The sequence below is a fragment of the Dermatophagoides pteronyssinus genome, unplaced genomic scaffold (assembly GCF_027571235.1).
Source record: "Dermatophagoides pteronyssinus isolate colony J.1.1.1.1 unplaced genomic scaffold, Derpt_VIB-CSIC_2022.12 sq0012, whole genome shotgun sequence".
In the NCBI taxonomy this organism is placed as follows: domain Eukaryota; kingdom Metazoa; phylum Arthropoda; class Arachnida; order Sarcoptiformes; family Pyroglyphidae; genus Dermatophagoides; species Dermatophagoides pteronyssinus.
In genome coordinates this window covers 1,095,538-1,116,035 of record NW_027461536.1, presented here as the reverse complement: position 1 = coordinate 1,116,035, position 20,498 = coordinate 1,095,538, and the positions used below count along the sequence as shown (strand labels likewise).

The following is a 20,498-nucleotide window of genomic DNA, read 5'->3' as shown; positions in this document are numbered from 1 at the left end:
TTTTTTTTTGATTTGATTCTCGAATTCTATTGTGAAAATAGAATTTGTGATTTTCTTCATTCGTTCATTTTATCTGTTCTTTTTTTGGATCAAATTCAATCCAAATTTGTTTGTTTGTTTTTTGTGTTTGTTTTTTGCTTGTTGTTTGTTCATTTCATCGTTTTGTCTGTTTGTTTTGATTTTGTTTTGTTTGTTTTGTTTTGTTTGTCTAATTTGGGTTTGACATAATGGTTATTGCACTTGATCTGCTGTGTTTATCTTTTATTGACAGATAAATTATCTCATTAAATTGTCATTTATTCTATTCAATACATTCATTCAATCAATCAAATTATTCAAATCATTCGATCATCAACAATGACAACAAATTGATTTTCTATCTTTCATTCAAATGTCAATGACAACAGCAAAAATTCCAATCATCATCATAAGCATTTTACGAATTGATATGCTGGATCAGTGAATCAAACCAAAGCAATCAGAAAAATCAGAAATTTGAAAGAGGTGTTTTGAGCCTCGAACTTTGTTTTTTTCATTTATGGCCTTTATATGAATTTTGTTTTTCCAAGTGTTTTTCCACAATTCTTCTGGCGTTTTCTTCGTTTCTCCATTCAATTATACATTCCAAATGATTTTAAAATCAAATAATTCAACAACGACAACGACGACCATGCCGAATTTCTTGTCATTCGGTCAGCAATTTTTTACCAAACTAAAATCATCATCATCAACGACGACACCAACAAAATTATCATCAAATAAATCGATAATGATGAAAACAATAACGACTATATCAATATTGTTGTTGATTTTAGGTTAGTAATTCAATTTTCAATGTAATCCTTTTTTTTCTTGGTTTGATTTGGAAAATTTTGAAAAGAAAAAAAAAATCAATTTAAATTTTCAAAGATGAAATCGTTTGATCAATGATATCGGTTTGATCGGAAAAAAAAATTTTTTGATTTATGGGAGGTTGTTTGATGATAATGCGAAGAATCGAAGCGTAAACCAAATCTGATGAATAAGATTTTCATTACTGTTTGGTGTCTCTTTGGTTTTGTTGTTGTTGTTGTTGTTTTGGTTCGTTGACTTTGTGGTCGTCGTCTTATTTTGGTGATGAATGTGACCAAAAAAAATCATTCTCCAACCGTACAACAACAACAACAACAACAATAATTTTCAGGCAAAGTAACAAAACGAAATCCAAAAAATATCTGTAATGTTATGGCCGAATAAGAGTAAATCATTCGAAACTTGTATCGTTTTCTGTTCGGTTGAAAAAGAAAAAGAAAAACCAAATTTTGACTTTAGGGGATGACATGATCATTTTTGGCTACGATTATCATGATGATGATGATGATGATGATCGTCGTGGTCATGTTATTCAAAAGATTTTTACAATAAAACAAAAACAGAAAAAAATCGACGACCATTTTTTTTCTGAAATGTAATCCTCTAGTGATGATGATGATCATTGTGAATGGCGGCGGTTTTTTGTTTTGGTCGTTTCATAATTGCAGGTTTCTTTTCGCCTGAATCTTTTCTGTTCGATGATCGTCCGACCATAAACAACGAATAATCGATAAAGAAATGTACGTTTTTTTGGGTCAAAAATTGATTTTTTTTCTTTTTTTGGTCTTCAAACATGAGAATTGCAAACATAATCGATTCACAATAATAATTGATAGTATTGATCGATCGATCGATCAATCAATCATTCATTTTGACAATAGAAATTTGTCACCAAAAACGAAACTCAAAGAAAACAAATTGCAAAACAAAACCAAAAATCGAACGGAAATTCCGAAAAAAAACATTCGAATCGATTCCGTACATAGATAACGTAACATTTTTTCAATGAATGTATTCGATTACTGTATAATCAACGATCCAAAAACAACCAGAAAAAAAAGAGTTTAAAAAAATGAATTTAAACATTTTTTCTCTGCGATGATTATGTAACTGAACGTTCACATTCTAGTCGTCGTTTGTATGTAACATTTGTCGCATCATTCATTCAAGTCTTTGGCGTTTTTCTTAACAAAATGTAAATTATTTTCTCCGAATTGAAATCTATGGTCAGTTTAAACATCTCGACAGACAGACAGAACAAAACACACCATTTTATCATCATCATCATCTTGTTTTTTTTGTTGTTTGTTTGATCCGTTTATAATTTTCTTTCATTCTTTCTTTTCATCATCATAAACAACAACTTTGAAAAACAGAAAAACAAAAAGGAAAAAAATCGTACAATGAAACATTTTTGTGTTTGTTGTGTTGAATTTTTAATTTTCCAACAAACGAAAAACAAAACTAAACCAAAGTAAATTTGAACAAAACAAAACAAGAAAACAAAACAAGAAAAGAAAAATTTCCCCAATCATCATCATCATTTGTGTAATAAAAATCATAATTTGTTCTACTAAATAAGCTCTCTCTTTCTGTGTCCATTTTGTTTTGGAATAATAATCCAAAAAGAAAGATAAATCCCTGAATTGAATAGGAAAAAAAATGAAATTCCTTGAAACAAAACACATTCCACACATAGCTAAATGGAAATGGCCATTTTCACGGACTGGATATATTAACTTGTCAATGTAGTTTTCTGCTGGCAGTTTCTTCTGTTGTTTCTTTTTTTTTTTGGCTTTTGTTCCAAGTTTTGTTTGCAATTTTTTTATTGTTGAAACAAAGCAACATGCAAAATGTTGCTGTTGTTCGGTAAGCTAATAATAATTTCTTTTCTTGATGAGGATGTTATGGTCTGTGTGTTGTAATCCTAAGACAGGCTTATGGTCATTCGGATTGAATTTTAGGTGAAAAATGAAAATCATCAAAAGAAAGATGACCACAAATCTTTAGCGGGGACAAACACACACACAGTTGGCGGCCATTTGATCATTAAGGAATTTTTGCTCCAGATAAATAATGTTTTTTTTTTCGTTTACCTTGATTTGATTCGATTTTCTGAATCCAAAATCCCCACCTGTAAATCTATCAAAACGAAGCAGAATAGATGATGTTTTCATTTTCGATTCATTTCTTGTTTGTTTCGGCATTTAATTTCTTCATTCATTCGATTGATATATATTCGATTGTCAGATTTTTTGAGAATAGATTTGTCAAATGAAAAAAATCTCCCAATAAAAATAAATGAAAAATCGACTAAATCCAGTAATCTTCAGTGTGTGAAGAAGAAGAAAAAATTCTTACGAAATTGAAGTATAACCAGTTTCTCTAACGTGGCAAAATTTTTCGATTTGTGGTTTGGCTGTTTGTTTTTGTCATTTTGAATTTTGCAAATTTATTTTCATCTTAACCTCAAAAACGATTTTTTTTGTGGCTAAAATTTTTCGATTTTTTCGGTGGTGATATTGTTTACCCAAGAAATGTAATAATTTTTTCCATGTGATTTTTTTTTTTGGTCTGGGGTAACCATAAAAATCCAAAGTAGGAAGAATTACATTGAATGAATGAATGAAGAGGTGGTGTGTGTGTGTGTGAGTGTGAAAAAACCAAATGATCTTTTCTTTTTCTTCAACGACTATGATGATTGCTTTAAATGGTCAACGAGATGAGAAAAACGATTCTGATGCTGAGGATGATAATAATGTTTTATTTTTGTTTCTGACTCCTTTTAAATTAGTTTTATATAGAGTTTAAAACAAAAAAAAAAAGAATGATGATGCACTTGGTTATCACATAATTTTAACCCCTTCTCACTATCTTAATCTTGCTGGCCCAAACAATTTCACACATCATCCAAAAGGATGACACAATGAAAAAATATGTGAAAAATGTTTTTTTTTCAAAAAACACTCTATATAAATATAGGGTGATTATATTTTTTTTTAGTGTGAAACAATTATCTTTATCTTTGTTTGTGTTTATGAATTTCAAGATTTGACTAATTTGACTTTAGACTAACTAATTTCCCCCCTCCCAACAAAAAAAGAAGAGATTTTCCTACTATTTTAACAGAAGAAGAAACAAGTTTTTTTCTTTGACCATTTTGAATGTCATCACCATGATGATGATCGTAAATTTTTTTTTCTTCAATTTTCAACTTTGAAATTACACTAAAAAAATTGCCAACAAAAACAAAAACAAACCAAAAAAAAACTACAAACGATGATGATGTTAATTACGAAATACATTTGAAATGAAATGATTGAAATAAAAGGTGATGAGCATGAATTACTTTTGAAACTCGAAATTTTTTTTAGTCGAAAAACAAAACAACAAAAAAAACAGTGACATGAAAATTAAAATGTCATCACAATTCGATCAATCTTTGTCGTTGATGTTGAAATAGTCGATGATGATGATACTACTTTTGGATAAAAAAATTATTTCAACAGGAACAAGCAACGAAACGAACCAAATCTAGATTCAGTAAAAAAAAAAAGGTCAAAAACTAGAGCAAAACATGGAAATGCTGATGATTTTCGTTTGTTGTTGATGATGATCATTCATGATCCATTAATAATGACATTTATCATCATATTTTTCCAATGACGATGATTCGGATGATGAACTTTTTTTTCAAATTTAAATCCATATTTGGGATGCAAAACGATGATGGGAGCTGATTGATTGATTGAACATTTTGATAATTTTAATTTTAATTAATTTTTTTGCATTAAAATCCCTGTGGTGGTGTAAAGTGTTAAGTTCATGATTAATATATGGATTTTTTTTAATTTTCAATTAAATTTCATCAATCAATCAATCAATCGATAAGTCTTGTTTCAAAAAAAACGGATATGATTCAACCGTATAACCGAATATTGCCCGGCGCAGAACAAACTAAATTTAGACAGAAAAGATTGAAATAAAGCTATCGAATTACTATCGTATGGATGTTCACAATGTACCTGGCCATCATCTTTATTTGATTCATTTGATTCATTCATTTGGCCAACAAACAACACTGACCAAACACATTTTTGAATTGATTCGATCATCATCATCACGATAATAATAACAATTTTCTATTTGAGAACGAAAAAAAATCCTCGATGACCATTCATCCACATCGAAACCGATGAAGATGATGATGATGACCGGTCGTATTCGATCAATTTCTGTTCAGTTTTTTTCCCCTTCGATTTCTTCACATATCATTCCCGGAGCGAGAGAGTGGGACAATCAAGTGAGAGAGAGAATTATCGGCTGCGCTTGATTGAACAATCACGAACATTTCGCCAGTGTGTTTTCCAAGCTTTTCCTCGTCTTTCTAAATTCACTTTTTTTTCCTTCAAAACACAACCAAACAGAAAATTTTTTTTTTGACCAACTTTTTTCCATCAATTGATTCATCCATTGATCATCATCATCATCCTGAGGATGATGATACCATAAATAATACCTTATGTGATACCTGTGTGAGATTTTCATTTTCATTTTCATTCATTCATAATGATGATGATTTCGATGATCGAATATGTAACATATTTTGAAAATTTTGTTTTCATTCAAAAAACTTTGAATCATCATTATCAATCCAAATGGATGATAATGATGATGACGACGACGAAAACAAATCTAAAGAAAAAAAATTTGTGTTACATCGATGAAACTCGTACAAAACACACAATCCCAAAATGATGATGACCATTATCATCATCCATTATTGTCTCTGTGTGTGTTTCTTTTGTCAGTCGCAAGAGAAAGGAGATAGGAAAAAATCAAAATTTAAATTCGATGATTTTTGATTTGAAAACATGAAGTATGAATGGAAATGAATGAAAGTATCACATTTCCTTATTATCAAAATGATGATGATCAGGATGATAACTTATTTTTTTTTGCAGATTGATCATTTTCTCATTTTTTTGTTCATCATCATTTCAAATGAAAAAATTTTGTTTTGTTGTTTTCTTTTGTATACATTTTACGACAATCTTATATCAAATAATAATGATACCAATGATGATCAATAACATAATGATATAGCCATTTGTCATCATTAAAATCCATCGATAAATCCATTTTGTTGTTGTTGTTGTTTTGGCTGTTGTCATTTCCGAAATGAAATGAAAATTTTTTTTTGTTTTGTTTTCAATTTCTCATTATGTTTTCTGTTTTGTTTTCGAATCCATTGTAATCATATTTGGTGATTTATAAAATGATCATTTATGACATGCAAACACCAAAACACAAACACAGACACAGGCAGACACACACCCAATATGGCTGTTGCCGTTGATCATCATCAATCGATTTAAAATTCATCGATATTTTTTCCCCGAAATGACCTTTTTCACTGACAATTTCCTTTGAAAATGTTTCTGAAAATTTTCTCTCGCATCACATCAATCCATGGATAGAAAGAGAAAAATGATTATGGAAAATCCACCAAAGAAGAAAAAGAAAAACATACAAAAATTGTTCATGTCACACTTTTCTTTCATTCTCTCTATATATCCAATTTTCAATCAGGGGAAACAAAACAGAAAAATTTTCTATTTGGCCAAGGTCAATTTTGTCATTTAGCTTTTCGTTTTTCTGAATTTCTTTCTTTTTTATCGTCATCATTATTATTGTCTATCGACGTTTGTTGTTTTTTTTTCATATTCGCTTAAGATTCTTTACGATTCTTTCCGTAAACGATAATGATAACTACTTGGTAACTTGATAACTTTGGTGTGTGTGTGTGTGTGTGTAGGATGCCAATGTCAATTCCAATGATGATGATGATGATGATCAGTTGTCCATCTTCATTTTATCTTTTGGTTTTCTTTATTGAAAATGATAATTATGATGATGATGATGATGAGAATATCATAAATATATACCTACGGCATCATCATCATCATCATCATCGAAGATTTTGACTATTAACCACCTACTACTCCTCCTATTTCACGCCATCAGAAAAAAAAATTTGATGAATTTTTTCGTTGGTTATTTTCAGATTTTTTGCTCTGAATTTTCTTTCGTTGGATATCCATCAATGCTTTTTTTTCTATTTGAAACAGAAAGAAAAATAGAAAGAAAGAAAAAGACAGTAAATTTAATCCAATTTTTTCAATTTTTCAAAATTTCAAATTTATCATCACAAAATTTTGAATTTTGAAATCATGTTTGAAAATTTTCAATCAAAAGTAGAAATAGAAAAATATGGAAATGTTGAAATAGAAACAAACTTTGAAGATTTACATTATTATTATTATTATTATATAATTCAAATTCAGATTTTTTTTCTGCTGTTTTTGTTTTGTTTCTTCACGTAAAGAACCTGTTTTATGTTGAAGTAGAAAATTATCATATGAAAATTGCCATCGTTGACATTATCATCATCGCTGAAAGAAAAAAGATGAAAATCACACCAAGCATACACACACACATATAGTCCACATATGAATTATGTTATGGAATTATCCTCATTTGAAATGAAATGAAACAAAAACAAAAAATTGTCAAACCTTGACCATTCACCATTCGCGTTCATCATCATGTGACAAAAATAAATTAATGAAACATAAAAAAACTTGAAAATCTTTGATGATTACTTTGATGATGATGGCTTTATGCTGGTGACAATCTTATGGTGGTTATCTTTGCCATCAATCTTTCTTTTTCTGTGTATGTGACATTTAATGTTGTCTGATGTCTTCAGTGTCCAGTGTCCAGTGTCCAATGTCCAGGCCAGAAAATAAAACAAAATTTCAAGTTTTCAACATTATTATCAACAGAAAAAAAAGTTTTTGGTTACAAAGATTTCTTCTTCTTTGATGATTCTTACTTACTTTTCTTTCATTCGTACCATAACATCTTAGCCATAAGCAGGTTTTTTTTCTGCTTATATCAGATCCTGATGATGATGATTCATACTTGAATTTGTTCAAATTTCAAGTGGGGTAACTTTCTTGGAATGATCGATGAGGATTTTTAAATTTTTGATCCAAATTCAAAACAAAACACACCCACATCAATAATATGATTTTCTTGTGAAACTTTTTTTTTCTATTTAAAAGGTGGAGTAAATATTTATTCCAGGAATATTAGTCTTGCTGCCATCATCATCATCTATCACCCTGTAAGTCGTTTTCGTATTCGCAGTCGTCGTCTTTTTGGTCGTCAATCATTTTGTTCATTTTCACAAGTTTGTCAAAAACTTGAAGGAAAGAAATTTTGAAAGATTTATTGTATTTCAATCGATGATTTTCGTTAGTTATGAATGGCCAATGAATAATTTTAATATGTAAATGATGTTTAATGATTTTCAAAAAAAAATATTGATGCGGATGTGGATCAAGGTTCAGTCAATAGAAACTCATTTACTCACTTTTTGCTTTTTTTGATTGTCAAGCATCATTCATTCATTTTCTTGAATAAATGAAAAAAACAGGCCAATATTGTGATCAATCGATCTCACAAATCAATTCATAAATTTTCAAATATGAATATATCATGAATACATGCTAATCCATATTTATATAATCACAACACACACACACACACACACATGATGTCGATAATGTGGATATAGCCACTCACTCACTCACTCATCATAATAATCGTTTGACATCATGGCCTTTTTTGTTTGTTGTTTCTGTTGTTCCAATTGGATCAGCCCAAATCTTTACCATTTTTTAATCGTATTTCGTATACAAAATGTTCAATTGTGAACAAACAAACAACGAAATCCATCATTCAACGATAATGATGATGATGATGACTTGAAAAACGAAATCGAATCAAACTTTTATTATTTATCATCCATTGCCTTTTTGATATATTACCACCACCATGCACTTTGAATTGAATGAAAACTTTTTTCTTTTCTTTTAGCGACCATTTATCAAACTCTTTCATCTTGTTTATCAATAACAAAAAAAGAAAAGAAAAGAAAAATGTTTACCTGTTTTTTTTCTTGCATTTTGTTACAATGTTTGTTTGCTTGTTACAATAATCTTAATCCATTGAATTTTTTTCATTTGTGAAAAAAAAAAAGAAAAAATCGTAACGATGATGATGACCTTTATCTAATATGAATGATTGAAAATCGATCGAATCAATAGAAAAAAAATTCGAATCGAATGAATCTCTCGAAATTCGAACATTCGAAACCTATTGTCCTGTACATAAATGACATGACCTTTTTTTTCCTTAAAAACATTTTCCTTTTCCTTTGAAATTCTTTATATAATTTTGTGCTTTTTTGGCTCATTGAGCTTATAATTTTCCTTTTTTTCTTTCCTGTTGCTGTTGTTGGTTGTTATCGTTGGGCTATATAATTCGAGCGAGAAAAAGAAAAAAAAATTCATACCTGTAATATTAGATATAAAATAAATCTAACCTTACCTTAGTTTTTTTTTCTCTCGAAATAAGAAGGTAAAAAAAATACAGCAACACTCAAAGCAAAAGCATTCAATAAACACAGGTAAACAGGTAGAAAAAAGTGACTAGCTACCCACCACCATCATCATAATCATCGTCAACAACAACAACCATCATCATCATCATCTTTCCTCCCTCCGCTCTCGATCGATTCGAATGACTCGACCCGAACAGAAAAAAAAACATTCGAAACCCTCCATGCAATTTTCGATCTGATCTTTCTAGCCATGTGCTTGTAAGTAAGGCTAAAGATCTCGAGAGCGGGAAAGAGAGAGAGAGAGAGAAACTTATACTTAGACTTACCCGTCGTCATGGTAAAAGCCAAAAAAATCTACCTGTATGAATTTATTGCCCATTCTAACATTGTATGTTCATTGTAAGTTGTTTTGCTTACCTGCTTTGAATTTACCTATAGCCTGGCAAAGTTGCTGGCATTCATGGCTTTTTTTTCCATTCAATTTCTTGTTATTCAGTCAACAAGGAAAAGAAGAGAGAAAAAGTTTTTTTTTTTTAAATTCAACGTTCAATCTTTGGTCAAACTCATTGCACATTGTAAATGGCAAAAATCGTCGTTGATGATGATATTAATGGTGGTTTTTTTTTGGTTGGTGGGGTTCGAATTTTGTTTTTCGAAGCCACCATTCACCGAAGGCATCGTCCACGAACTCAGCTTGAGTTTTTGAGCAATTGCTGTTGTATATGTTTGACCATAGACGACAACGACGACGATATCATCAAGATTGAAATCAGCAAAATTCAAATATGGCGCTATAGTTTGATTCTTAAGGGTGCGAGCAATGAAAGTTTTTTTCATTTCAATCTTTCAAAAGATTTGCTTCCTTAGATATGGGATATGTGTGTGTATCAAATCAGAATGGAATGTATGAATGACTCCTTTGAATTTGAAAAAAATTGAAATTTGAATCGAAAGAGAAAATGAAAAATCGATATTGAATCGATTGATTTTTTCTTCTATCGAACCAAAAAGAAAAAAACATGAATCAAATCAGAGAAAATGAAAAATTCGGGTTTTATTCAAAATCATGGTCATTATCATCAATGATCTTTCTCCGTTGAATGAAATGAATGAATCATTTACATTCAAAAAAAGATGCTTATCATTCAATAAACAGTGCATGGTTGCAATACAAAAAAAATCGAAGAAAACCTGATCCTTATTATATAAAAAAATAACAACAACAACAACAACAGAAAAAGATGAAAGATAAGTAAGAATGAAATGAAATGAAACATACATTTCATTTGTATTATAGATGGATTGTGTTATTCTCTTTCTCTTTCTCTCATTTTCATCTTTTGGAAAAATCAATTGGATGTTATTCGAATTACATTGATAGAATTAATTTGAAGAAAGAAATATTCAGTTGTGTTTCAGGCACACCTTGATTTTGTTTTGTTGTTTTTCTTTCTTTCGTTTTCTCCAATTTGAACGAGGAAAACGACCAAACAACAAAAATCTTGTCATTTGATTATCGATTTTTGACAAAAAATTTCTTCCAGAAATTTTTATTTTTGAAAATTTCAGTTTAGAAAAAAATTTTCAACCAATTGCCATTGGCCACAAATATCAATTGGTCAGCCCAGTAAAAGAAAAACTGACTGAAAAAGAAAAAATTCCGTTGATAATGATAATTATGATGATGGTGATGATAATGATGATTATCATTATCATTATCATCTTTCTTTCTTTCCTTTTTTTTTCGTAATCACCGTCGTACACCTTCACTAATCATAATCATTGTGTTTTTTATTTTCAACATTCTTATTTTGTTGTTGTTGTTGAAAATAACCGGCCATTAAAATCGTTTGCCGCACCTCCTTTAGATTTGAAGTTTTATTTTTTCCAAACAACGTTTTCTTTCGAAATCCATATCCATACTTTATTTTTTTTGCTTTAAACATTTGAAAATATCCTTGATACATTTAGTGGTAATCATCATCAAGATGATTTTTCGTTTCTTTTCTTAATTCTAAGGTGTGTTTCCATCATTGCACACCACACCGCAACACACAAATACACACAGGTCAAAATTCAATTCAAATGCTTAATTCATTTTTGTTGTTGTTGTTGTTGTTGAAAGAATGATGAAAAGATGGCGAGTGAGAGAAAGGATAATATTAAAAAAAATTAGCTAAAATCATCTATGTAGTCATTTTGAATGATTCAATGATGATAATGATAATTATTCAATGGCTTGGCTTATTTTCAAATTGATGATGGTAGGTGTTTTTTTTCCATTCTAATTTCATCAATTAAGGGGTGAGGTTTTCTGTGGTAATGATAATGATGATGATGCTTAAAGGCACAGGATGTGCAGAATCAAATTTAAAGGACGGGTTATTATTGTTGTTGTTGTTGTTGTTCGTGGTCGGCTAGATTGACCATGAAGAATTTTGATTCTTTTTTACTTGATTTTGAAAAAAATTTTTTCATCCAGTGGTCATTTTGATTGTTCAATGATGACGATCACATGATAATGTGTCCAGGATGTGGTTTTCTTTTTCTTTTTCAAATGATAATGATGATTGATAATTTAAATGACTTAAGATGTTTATCATTATGGCTGTACTGATTTTTTGTTGTTGTTGTTGGTGCTATATGATCAGATAACATTCATAGTATTTTCGAAAAAAATGAATTTTTTCTTTCGCCGTGGAAAAAATAAATATACATTACATGCATGAGAGAGGTACATTGATAATGATGATGATGATGATTGGTGAGGAAAAAAACTAAAAATGTTGATTTAAAATGGCAGGTTTTTTTCCTGACCACTGGCCATGAAAATTATTACAATATTTACAAGTTTATCATCATCAACATTGGGGATAAGTTTTTTTTTGTGTGTGTGTGTGATGAAATTTAATCTTTGATCTTTGGTTGATTTCAATGAGAAATGAGATGATGGTCATCCAATTTTTTTGGAAAATCTGTCAAAAAGAATTTTACAGAAAAAAAAATGATGAATAAAAGATTTGAATTTGAAAAAAATTTACCTCGAATTGGATTGAAGAAATTGGTTATAACACTTGGTTGGTCTTCAAGTGCATCTTTCATTCATTTCACAACGAAAATCCTCGATGTTGTGGTTAAATATAAACCTATAGCCATTGGCCATCATTGATGATCAACTCATCAATGATGTGTCGCCTTTTTTTTCATTGAAATGGGTAACTATATTTAGAATCATCATTATTGATGAAAAAAAACCGATTGAATGTGAGAATAATGAAAAAACTCGATGATCACCAAAAAAACAAAAAAAAAAACATCAACTAAATTGGAAGTCAATAATGACGACGACGACTCAAATCGAATCAATAGATGTTGATGTTGATGATGATGATTAACTTAATTATTATCATCATCATCATTGAAATGAATTTCTTTTCCTACCTTTCGAACAAAACAAACGAACGAAAAAAAAGCTGATTATAATGATGATAATCAAATCAATAAAAAGGGTGATTTTGGTCAGTCGGTCACTTACTTTGGAGCCAAAAAAAAAATCGATTAATCCTTTCCATTCATTCAATCAATCAATTCATTATTGAAAAAAAAAGAAACAAAATCCGAATCTAACCGAATTGGGTTGACAACATTTTCCTCATTTTTTTTTGGCTAATTTTAGATATTCAAATCCCTTTCCAAAAAAGATTCAATGTTATTGATTTTGGCATTTTTCTTTTCTTTTTTGGTTATGAAATCTTTTTTCATAGTTTTTGCTTATTATGTGAAATCATTTTTTTGAAATGATCTGATTTTCTTCGCTCTTGTTTAAATTTGGCTGATTTGATTGCAACATAGAAGAAAATTTTCTTCGCTTGTCATCATCATTATCGTTTGGCTTGTTGATTCGATTCGATTCGATTTGAAATGGAATTTCGTTTTTGCTTGAAAAAAGCCCTGCAAACAAGGTGATGAAGAAGGTTTTCCAACTTCTTTTTTTTCTTTCTTTCTTTCTTTCTTTATCGATTCACTCTCTCGATTTGGGTTCGCGAGCTTGTCAAAAATCATTTCTTTAACTTTGTTGTTATTTTCTTCTTCTGGTGAACCCAAAGTTTTGATTTTTTTTTTCATTTTTGAAAATAAAAAAAAAAAATACAATCCACCATCACCACCACTGCCAACACCCCCTTGTCATATCATCATCATCATATGAAGACCAAATTAATGGCAGCAGCAGCTGCCATACCTATAGATAAAGTTTGCCCACGGGGTCGATCTTCATCATCATCATCATCAATGTTCATCAAAAATCGCCCTGTATATAAGACTGTTGGCCTCACCTGTTTTTTTTTTTCTTCTTTTTTCTTGCCTAATTCACGTACATACATTGAGCATATGTTTTGGCTTCATAAAAAGATCTTCTAAACACACCATCATCAAATGGCGGGTGGTTTTTTTCTGCCTGAGCCTCATAAATGATCATGGTGCACCAAAATGATGATGGAAAAAAAGGTACCCAACCTTGTTGATTTTTGTTTTGTTTGTTTGTTTGCAAGAGAAAAAAAAGACCTTGGCATATTTGACCTTTTTTTTCGTTATTGCTGGCTTGTAGGCTATTTTCTGAAGCATCCTCAGCACATCAAATTCGCACCACCTTTTACCTTTTCTGATTCATTTGTTGATTTTTTGATTTTTGTTTTTGTTTTTCAAATGATGATGATGATGAGCAAGATTCTTGTTTGTTTTTATTTTCAAACAAACTAATCAACTTTTTAAATAATAAAAATAATTTTTTTTTTGACTGACAGCCGTATTTATCTTTCTGAACTTTGATTTGTTTTTGTTTTTCTTCTTCATTCTGTCTGTCTGTATCTTTCTCTTGTTTTTTATCTTGATGATGTTGAATGATGAGAATGGATTTTTCCATTCGTTCATCATTGAATGGATGATTCCTGTGTCCAATTCAGTCAACGGAGAATAGCGAAAACATGAACAAACATTTGATGATTAGAAGTTTTTTAAATTTAAAAAAACAAATTCGACGAGAAAAACAAAAACTGTCAAAATGATGAACCGAACAAATTATTATTAGTTTTTCTTTTTTTTCCATGTTTGTTTTTTTGTTTGTTTTTGTTTGTCCCGGACAAATAGATCCGAGATTGATTGATCGATAGTTGTTTGACCGACACACACACACATACAGACAAATTATACACTTGTTGAGAATTGGTTGAAAGTTTTGTTTTTCATTTAGTATTTTTGAAGAAAAAAAAACTTGTCAAACTTTCAATGTAAACTGTAAATCTTCACTACGAATATATTCACTTTTCACACTATAAAACTATATGGGATGTTTTTTAAATAATAATCGCCTCAAGGTAATCGTCAATGAATGAAAAATCAATAAAACACAGGAAAAAAAACTAAATAAAATCCGATTTTGGTTTGTGAAATGTGAAAAAAAAATTCACCAAGTTTTGTTGTTGACCGGATTTTCGAATGTTTGCATAAAATATATTTTTCTGATCAACTATTTTAACCATCAACGACCATATTGAATATAAATAGAAATTTTTTTTTTGAACATTGACCCTTGCATAATTTTCGATTTGTTTTTTCGATAATTTTATCGGACCGGGTAATTTGTCCGTTTTTTTTTCTCGATCGGATTGAAACATGTTTATCATTCAAATTTAATCAATAGATCGTTTGATCAACCTGTTGTTGTTGTTGTTATTGTTGTTTGATGGGAAACAAAACAAATAATAATTGCTCATTCCAATGTTTACCTTTGAAATTTTTTATACAGCAAAGAAAAGAAAATTATGAAATTAATGATGATAATTAACCATTCCTTGATTTTCTCATTCAGATTAGCGATTTTGTTTATTTTGTTATTTTGTTATTAAGATGCAAACAAAAAAATTAACATAATTTCTTTATTTTTTTCTCTTCTTCTTTCTATAGTGAATGAATGTCGATCCGATGATCCATCATCATCAACAGCTATAATAACAAAAGATGCATTGGAAGGTGAAACAATACGATTAGATTGTCGTTATAATCCACGTCTTTTAGATTTAAATTCAAATAAATTAATATTCTATTGGCATAGAAAAAATCATTTAAAAACTGATCCAGTTGCTATTAATGAAAATCCATTAGAAATTGATTATCTAATTGAATATAATACCGATGAAGGTATATATGATTTAATAATCAAAAAAGCACAATATGATCGTGATAATGGACAATTTGAATGTAAAATAAAAGAAGCTGGTAATGGTGCTGAAGTTAAAAGCCGTAGCTATATGGTCACGATTTTAAGTAAGAATTTCATTTTTCATTCATTCCCATCGATTTTCACCTACTAAACTAAATATATTATCTATCTTCTATTTTCTCCCTATCTTTTTCTTATCATCATCATCATCATCATCATTTATTGTCGATAATTGAATCACACACAACAAACAACAACAACAAAAATTAATAGTTCCGCCTGGACCACCGATCATCACACCAAACAATCCGATTGCGCGTGAAGGTGAAAAATTTCGTTTAAATTGTTCAAGTGAAGGTGGTTCACCCGATCCATTGATCCAATGGTTTCGTGATGGTAAACTACTTGATGGACAAATGTATTATGGTGGTACACGTAATAGACCAACAATAAATACATTGATTATTGATCCATCGTTAGATCATGATCGTGCTATTTATAAATGTACCGTCTGGAATCGTGCTACACCACAGGAACGTAAATTAGAATCATTCGTATCACTCACTGTTCATTGTAAGTGTCGACAATTTTTTTAATTCTTGTTTACAAATAGTCAGAGAAAAACAAACTAACAAACAAAAACAAATGTTTTCTTTTTTCTTTTTTATCAACATCAAAACATTGTACAGATAAACCACGTATTACTGTTGGTCCATATAATCCGCTAAATGTACCTAATGATGGTAATGCTGAAATGAGTTGCCAGGTGGAAGCAAATCCTCCTGTTCGATCAATACGTTGGATGAAAAATGGTATGGTATTGGCCAATACAAACAATCATACAATACTTCGTGTTAAACCTGAAGATTCAGGAATTTATGATTGTATTGCTGATAATGGAATCGGTGGACAACCATCAAATAAATCATTAGAATTAGTTGTATTACATGGTCCACAGATTAGTTTAATATCATTCAAAGAAGCAACAACTGGTGAAAATGTTAATATTAAATGTAATGTCATTTCAAATCCTAAACCACATTCAATAGTATGGTATAAAGAGAATGATCCTTTCTATAAGAAAAATGGTGCCATTTTATCATTAAATTCAATTACACCGAATGATGCCGGTAATTATATTTGTTCGGCTACAACTACTATTAAACCATCAGGCTCTACAACCGGTATTGAAAAGACTAACAATGCAACTGTTCGTATTCAAATCAAACATAAACCAGGAAAAGCTGAAATCTATCCAACCAATCCGGTTGCTGTGGCTGGTAAATCTTTTACATTAAGTTGTGGTGCTAGTCCACCCGGTTATCCAATTCCTGAATATCGTTGGTGGAAAGAAGGCCAAGAACAACAAGAACTTGGTAGTCGTCCAAATTATACATTTATTGCTGTACATGTAAGCCATGAAGGTCGATATTTTTGTCAGCCATTCAATTCAATTGGTAAAGGTATTATCGGTTCAGTCTATTTATCGGTGAATGAACCGGCACAGATGACAATTTCAATGAAACCACAATTTATTGTAAAAGAAGGTGCTACAAATTTTAAATTAACCTGTATTGGTCGTGGTAAACCTCGACCAAATGTTATATGGACACATAATGATGTTGAACTTAATCCGGATCATAGTGAATTTCGTATTGAAAATAAAGAACAAAATGAAGATGCTGATGTAAAAACTGTACAGACAACATTACATTTTGAAGCAATGGCCAGAAAAGGAGCTAATACATTAACAGCTAATGATCGTGGTATTTATGCTTGTCATTTTAACAATGGTATTGGTGAACCAGTTAAATCTGAAACAGTATTACGTGTTGAACATACACCTGTATTACGTCATACATATAATCGTGTTGCATTTGATGTTGGTGAAATGGCTGTACTTCAATGTAAAATGTCTGCTTATCCTGCACCAAAATTTGAATGGTTTTTTAGTGGAAAAATGTTGGATAATTATTTTAATGAACGTTATCAAACAAATAGTACAGAATTACCGGATGATATTCATATTGGATCATTATCGATTCGTAATACAAAAGAATCTGATTATGGTGATTATACATGTCGAGCTTATAATTCGGTTGGTGATGATGATGAACGTACAATTATTAAATTGGTTAAAAAATCAGCACCCGAAACACCGGTTCAATTGGAAATTTTAGAAGTTGTAGCCGATTCTATTACACTAAGATGGTTAGAAGGTTTTAATGGTGGATTTGCAAACACAGAATTTGTTGTTAATTATAATGATGGTGAACGAAGTAGAAATGAATCATGTAGATCATTGAATCCATGTAAAATTACATCACTTGAATCACGTCATGAATATCAATTTCGTGTATTGGCTGTTAATCCACGTGGTTATAGCCAATATTCGGATCCATTAAAAGTAGTTACTAAAGTCAATTTGAAAGATATGCCAAGTGCTTATGATTCTTCATATGATCGTGAACGTAATATATTAGTATTTCGTGTTGATCCGAATGATGTTGGATTACGATTGGTTGCAAAAATTGAAGTTAGAAGTAAAAATAAAGAACAATGGACATCATTGACCAAAGTACAAGTATTGTCGGATTTAGAAAATGTTTATCTTAAATCAACATCAGATCCAATAACCGATATTCGTGTAATACTTTGTTTACAAAGTAATGAATCATGGTGTGGTTATGAACATTTGGTTAAAATGGATTCATCGTTTACACGTGAAACAAAAACATCATCAACTGATCATTTATTCGGTGTTATTATTATATCAACAATATGTGCGGTCGTTGCTTTTTTTATTATATTATGTTGTTGTTGGAAGAAACGAGAAAAATCCGAAAAAAAAGATTTCGAATCCGATACATCAACTGAACGACCATCAACCAAACAAATGGCACAAAATTTTTTCAGTTCACATGATAATAAAGGTTTGTTTTGTTTCTTATATTTAAACTTGTTATTTTTTTTCTATTTTTATTAATTTTCGGTTGTTTTCTCCAACTTTTCCTACAAATTCGAATGTCAAATTCAGCAGGTCTTATGTCCGATATGGATAATGCAAATCTAAGCAAATTATCATCAGGAATATATGGTTCATCATATAATAATCATCATCCACATCTTAATCATCATCAACATCAACATCAACATCAACAATCACAAAATTATTATCTTACAGGTGATGGACCGAATAGTGATCCAAGTCCAAATGGTAGTAATGAAACTGGACAAACAGAATTTTGGAATTCAATGAAATCAAATATGTTACATGAAACAGTTACCGATTCAGATATGATGAATAATTATAATAATAATAATATGATGAATAATCATCATCATCATCATCAATTAATTGATCCAGCAACTGCATATATTAATTCATATTCATCATATTATCAATCACCTGGTGGTTATCAACAAATGGATGATATTGATGGTAGAATTGGTCATAATAAAATGAGTAAGTGTCTTCATTTTTCATTAGACATTTGAAATTTTTTTCTAATGAAATTATCAATTTTCTTAAAATAGATATACCAACTTATTATGATGAAATGAATATACAACAAGCAAATATTGGACAAACACCATATGGTGGTGGTTCAATGATAATGGATACAATGTCCGCACATGATAATATTCTTAATGTTGGCCATAATAATAATCATCTAAATTCTGGTGTTAATGGTACAGATAGTGGTGGTGGTGTTGGTGTTAATGGTGGTCATTTATCCTATGATGATGAAATGGATTATTCATCACAAAGGTCTCGAGTCATGAATGAAATTATTGTTTAAAATATACCAAAATTCCTCTCTCCCCCCCAAAAAAAAAAAATTTTTTCGCCGCTTATCAGACATACTAACACAAATTCGAATGACAAAACAAGACATCATCATCATTATTGCTCAAGATAACAAAATGACCATAAAATCTTCATTTTTTTCAACAACAACAACAACAACACAAAAACGATTATCAAATCGGTCATTTAAGTCATGTAACCTCCAGTTGACCGAATGCTGTTGTTGATTTCAAATCATTTGATGATGACCACACACCAATTCGAATGTTACTTTTTTCTTCTTTTTCTTCTTTTTTTTGTTTGTTGATATGATCACCCCATTCTTTTTTTGTTGGTTGTCAATTTTATTTCAATTACATTTTTTTTTACATTTGTAAATAATTTTTTTTTCTTCTTCAACGGCCATCATCATCATCATCATCATTATACATTGACCACCACCATCATTCACCACTACCACTACCAAATCATCATCTACTTCCATTCGAAATTATCATCGAAAATGACCAAAAAAAAACCATATTTTTTTTTGCTGTACAGAATTATTATTTATCAGATTTTTTTTGTTGTTGTTGTTGTTTATCTCAAACAATTCACGACGACCATTCGACGACGACGATAACAATCAGTGACATCGCAATCTTTATTCATTCATTCAAATTTACCAAAAAAATAATTTGAATGAATAAGTGACAAATTATCAATTGAAATTTTATCATATTTGTCGTGTATCATTATCTTGTTGTTGTTGTTGTTATTATTGTACAATGTTTCATTCAGAGAACATTGTCATAATGATGATGATAATGATAATGATAATGATCAGAAGAAGAAGAAATAATAACGGAACAATATGGATAAAAAAGATCTCAAATTTTTTTTTACTTCAACAATTCAATTTTTTTATCTTCATTCGTGCCTTATTTGACCAATATTTTATTATTATTTACGACGACGACGATTTACATGCAAAAGAAGAAACCCGAAAAAAATTTTCTTTCTTGTAATATTCTTTCACCATTCATCATTATAATGATAATAATCATTGTCCTTTGGCTGCTGTGTGTGTGTAAAAAAAGAGATTCAACATGAATTGATAACATAATTATTTTTTTATTCAATTTTTTTTACTAGCGCTTGTATTA

At 30.0% G+C, this 20,498-nt stretch overlaps 1 protein-coding gene and 1 long non-coding RNA gene across 4 annotated transcripts; one reads left to right on the top strand and one right to left on the bottom strand.

Annotated features, from left to right (window-relative positions):
- The first annotated feature begins 11 nt into the window (after positions 1-11).
- On the top strand, positions 12-19,856 carry LOC113791033 (cell adhesion molecule Dscam1-like). 3 transcript variants are annotated; one of them, XM_075821673.1, is made up of 6 exons: positions 12-815; positions 15,287-15,646; positions 15,816-16,115; positions 16,232-18,475; positions 18,583-19,008; positions 19,080-19,856. In XM_075821673.1, the coding sequence occupies exons 1-6, from the start codon at positions 629-631 to the stop codon at positions 19,343-19,345; spliced, it is 3,783 nt and encodes a 1,260-aa protein (XP_075677788.1). In that variant the 5' UTR covers positions 12-628; the 3' UTR covers positions 19,346-19,856. The 3 variants fall into 3 exon arrangements, with proteins under 3 accessions (XP_075677788.1, XP_075677787.1, XP_027196551.1); XM_075821672.1 differs by having other exon boundaries at positions 14-815; positions 18,580-19,008; XM_027340750.2 differs by lacking the exon at positions 12-815 and adding an exon at positions 13,419-13,831 and having other exon boundaries at positions 18,580-19,008.
- On the bottom strand, positions 7,295-8,788 carry LOC142645457 (uncharacterized). The gene is made up of 3 exons (XR_012846591.1): positions 8,294-8,788; positions 7,755-8,122; positions 7,295-7,618 (listed from the first exon to the last, which is right to left on the bottom strand). It is a non-coding gene; the product is annotated as an uncharacterized LOC142645457 (long non-coding RNA).
- Positions 19,857-20,498: the final 642 nt, after the last annotated feature.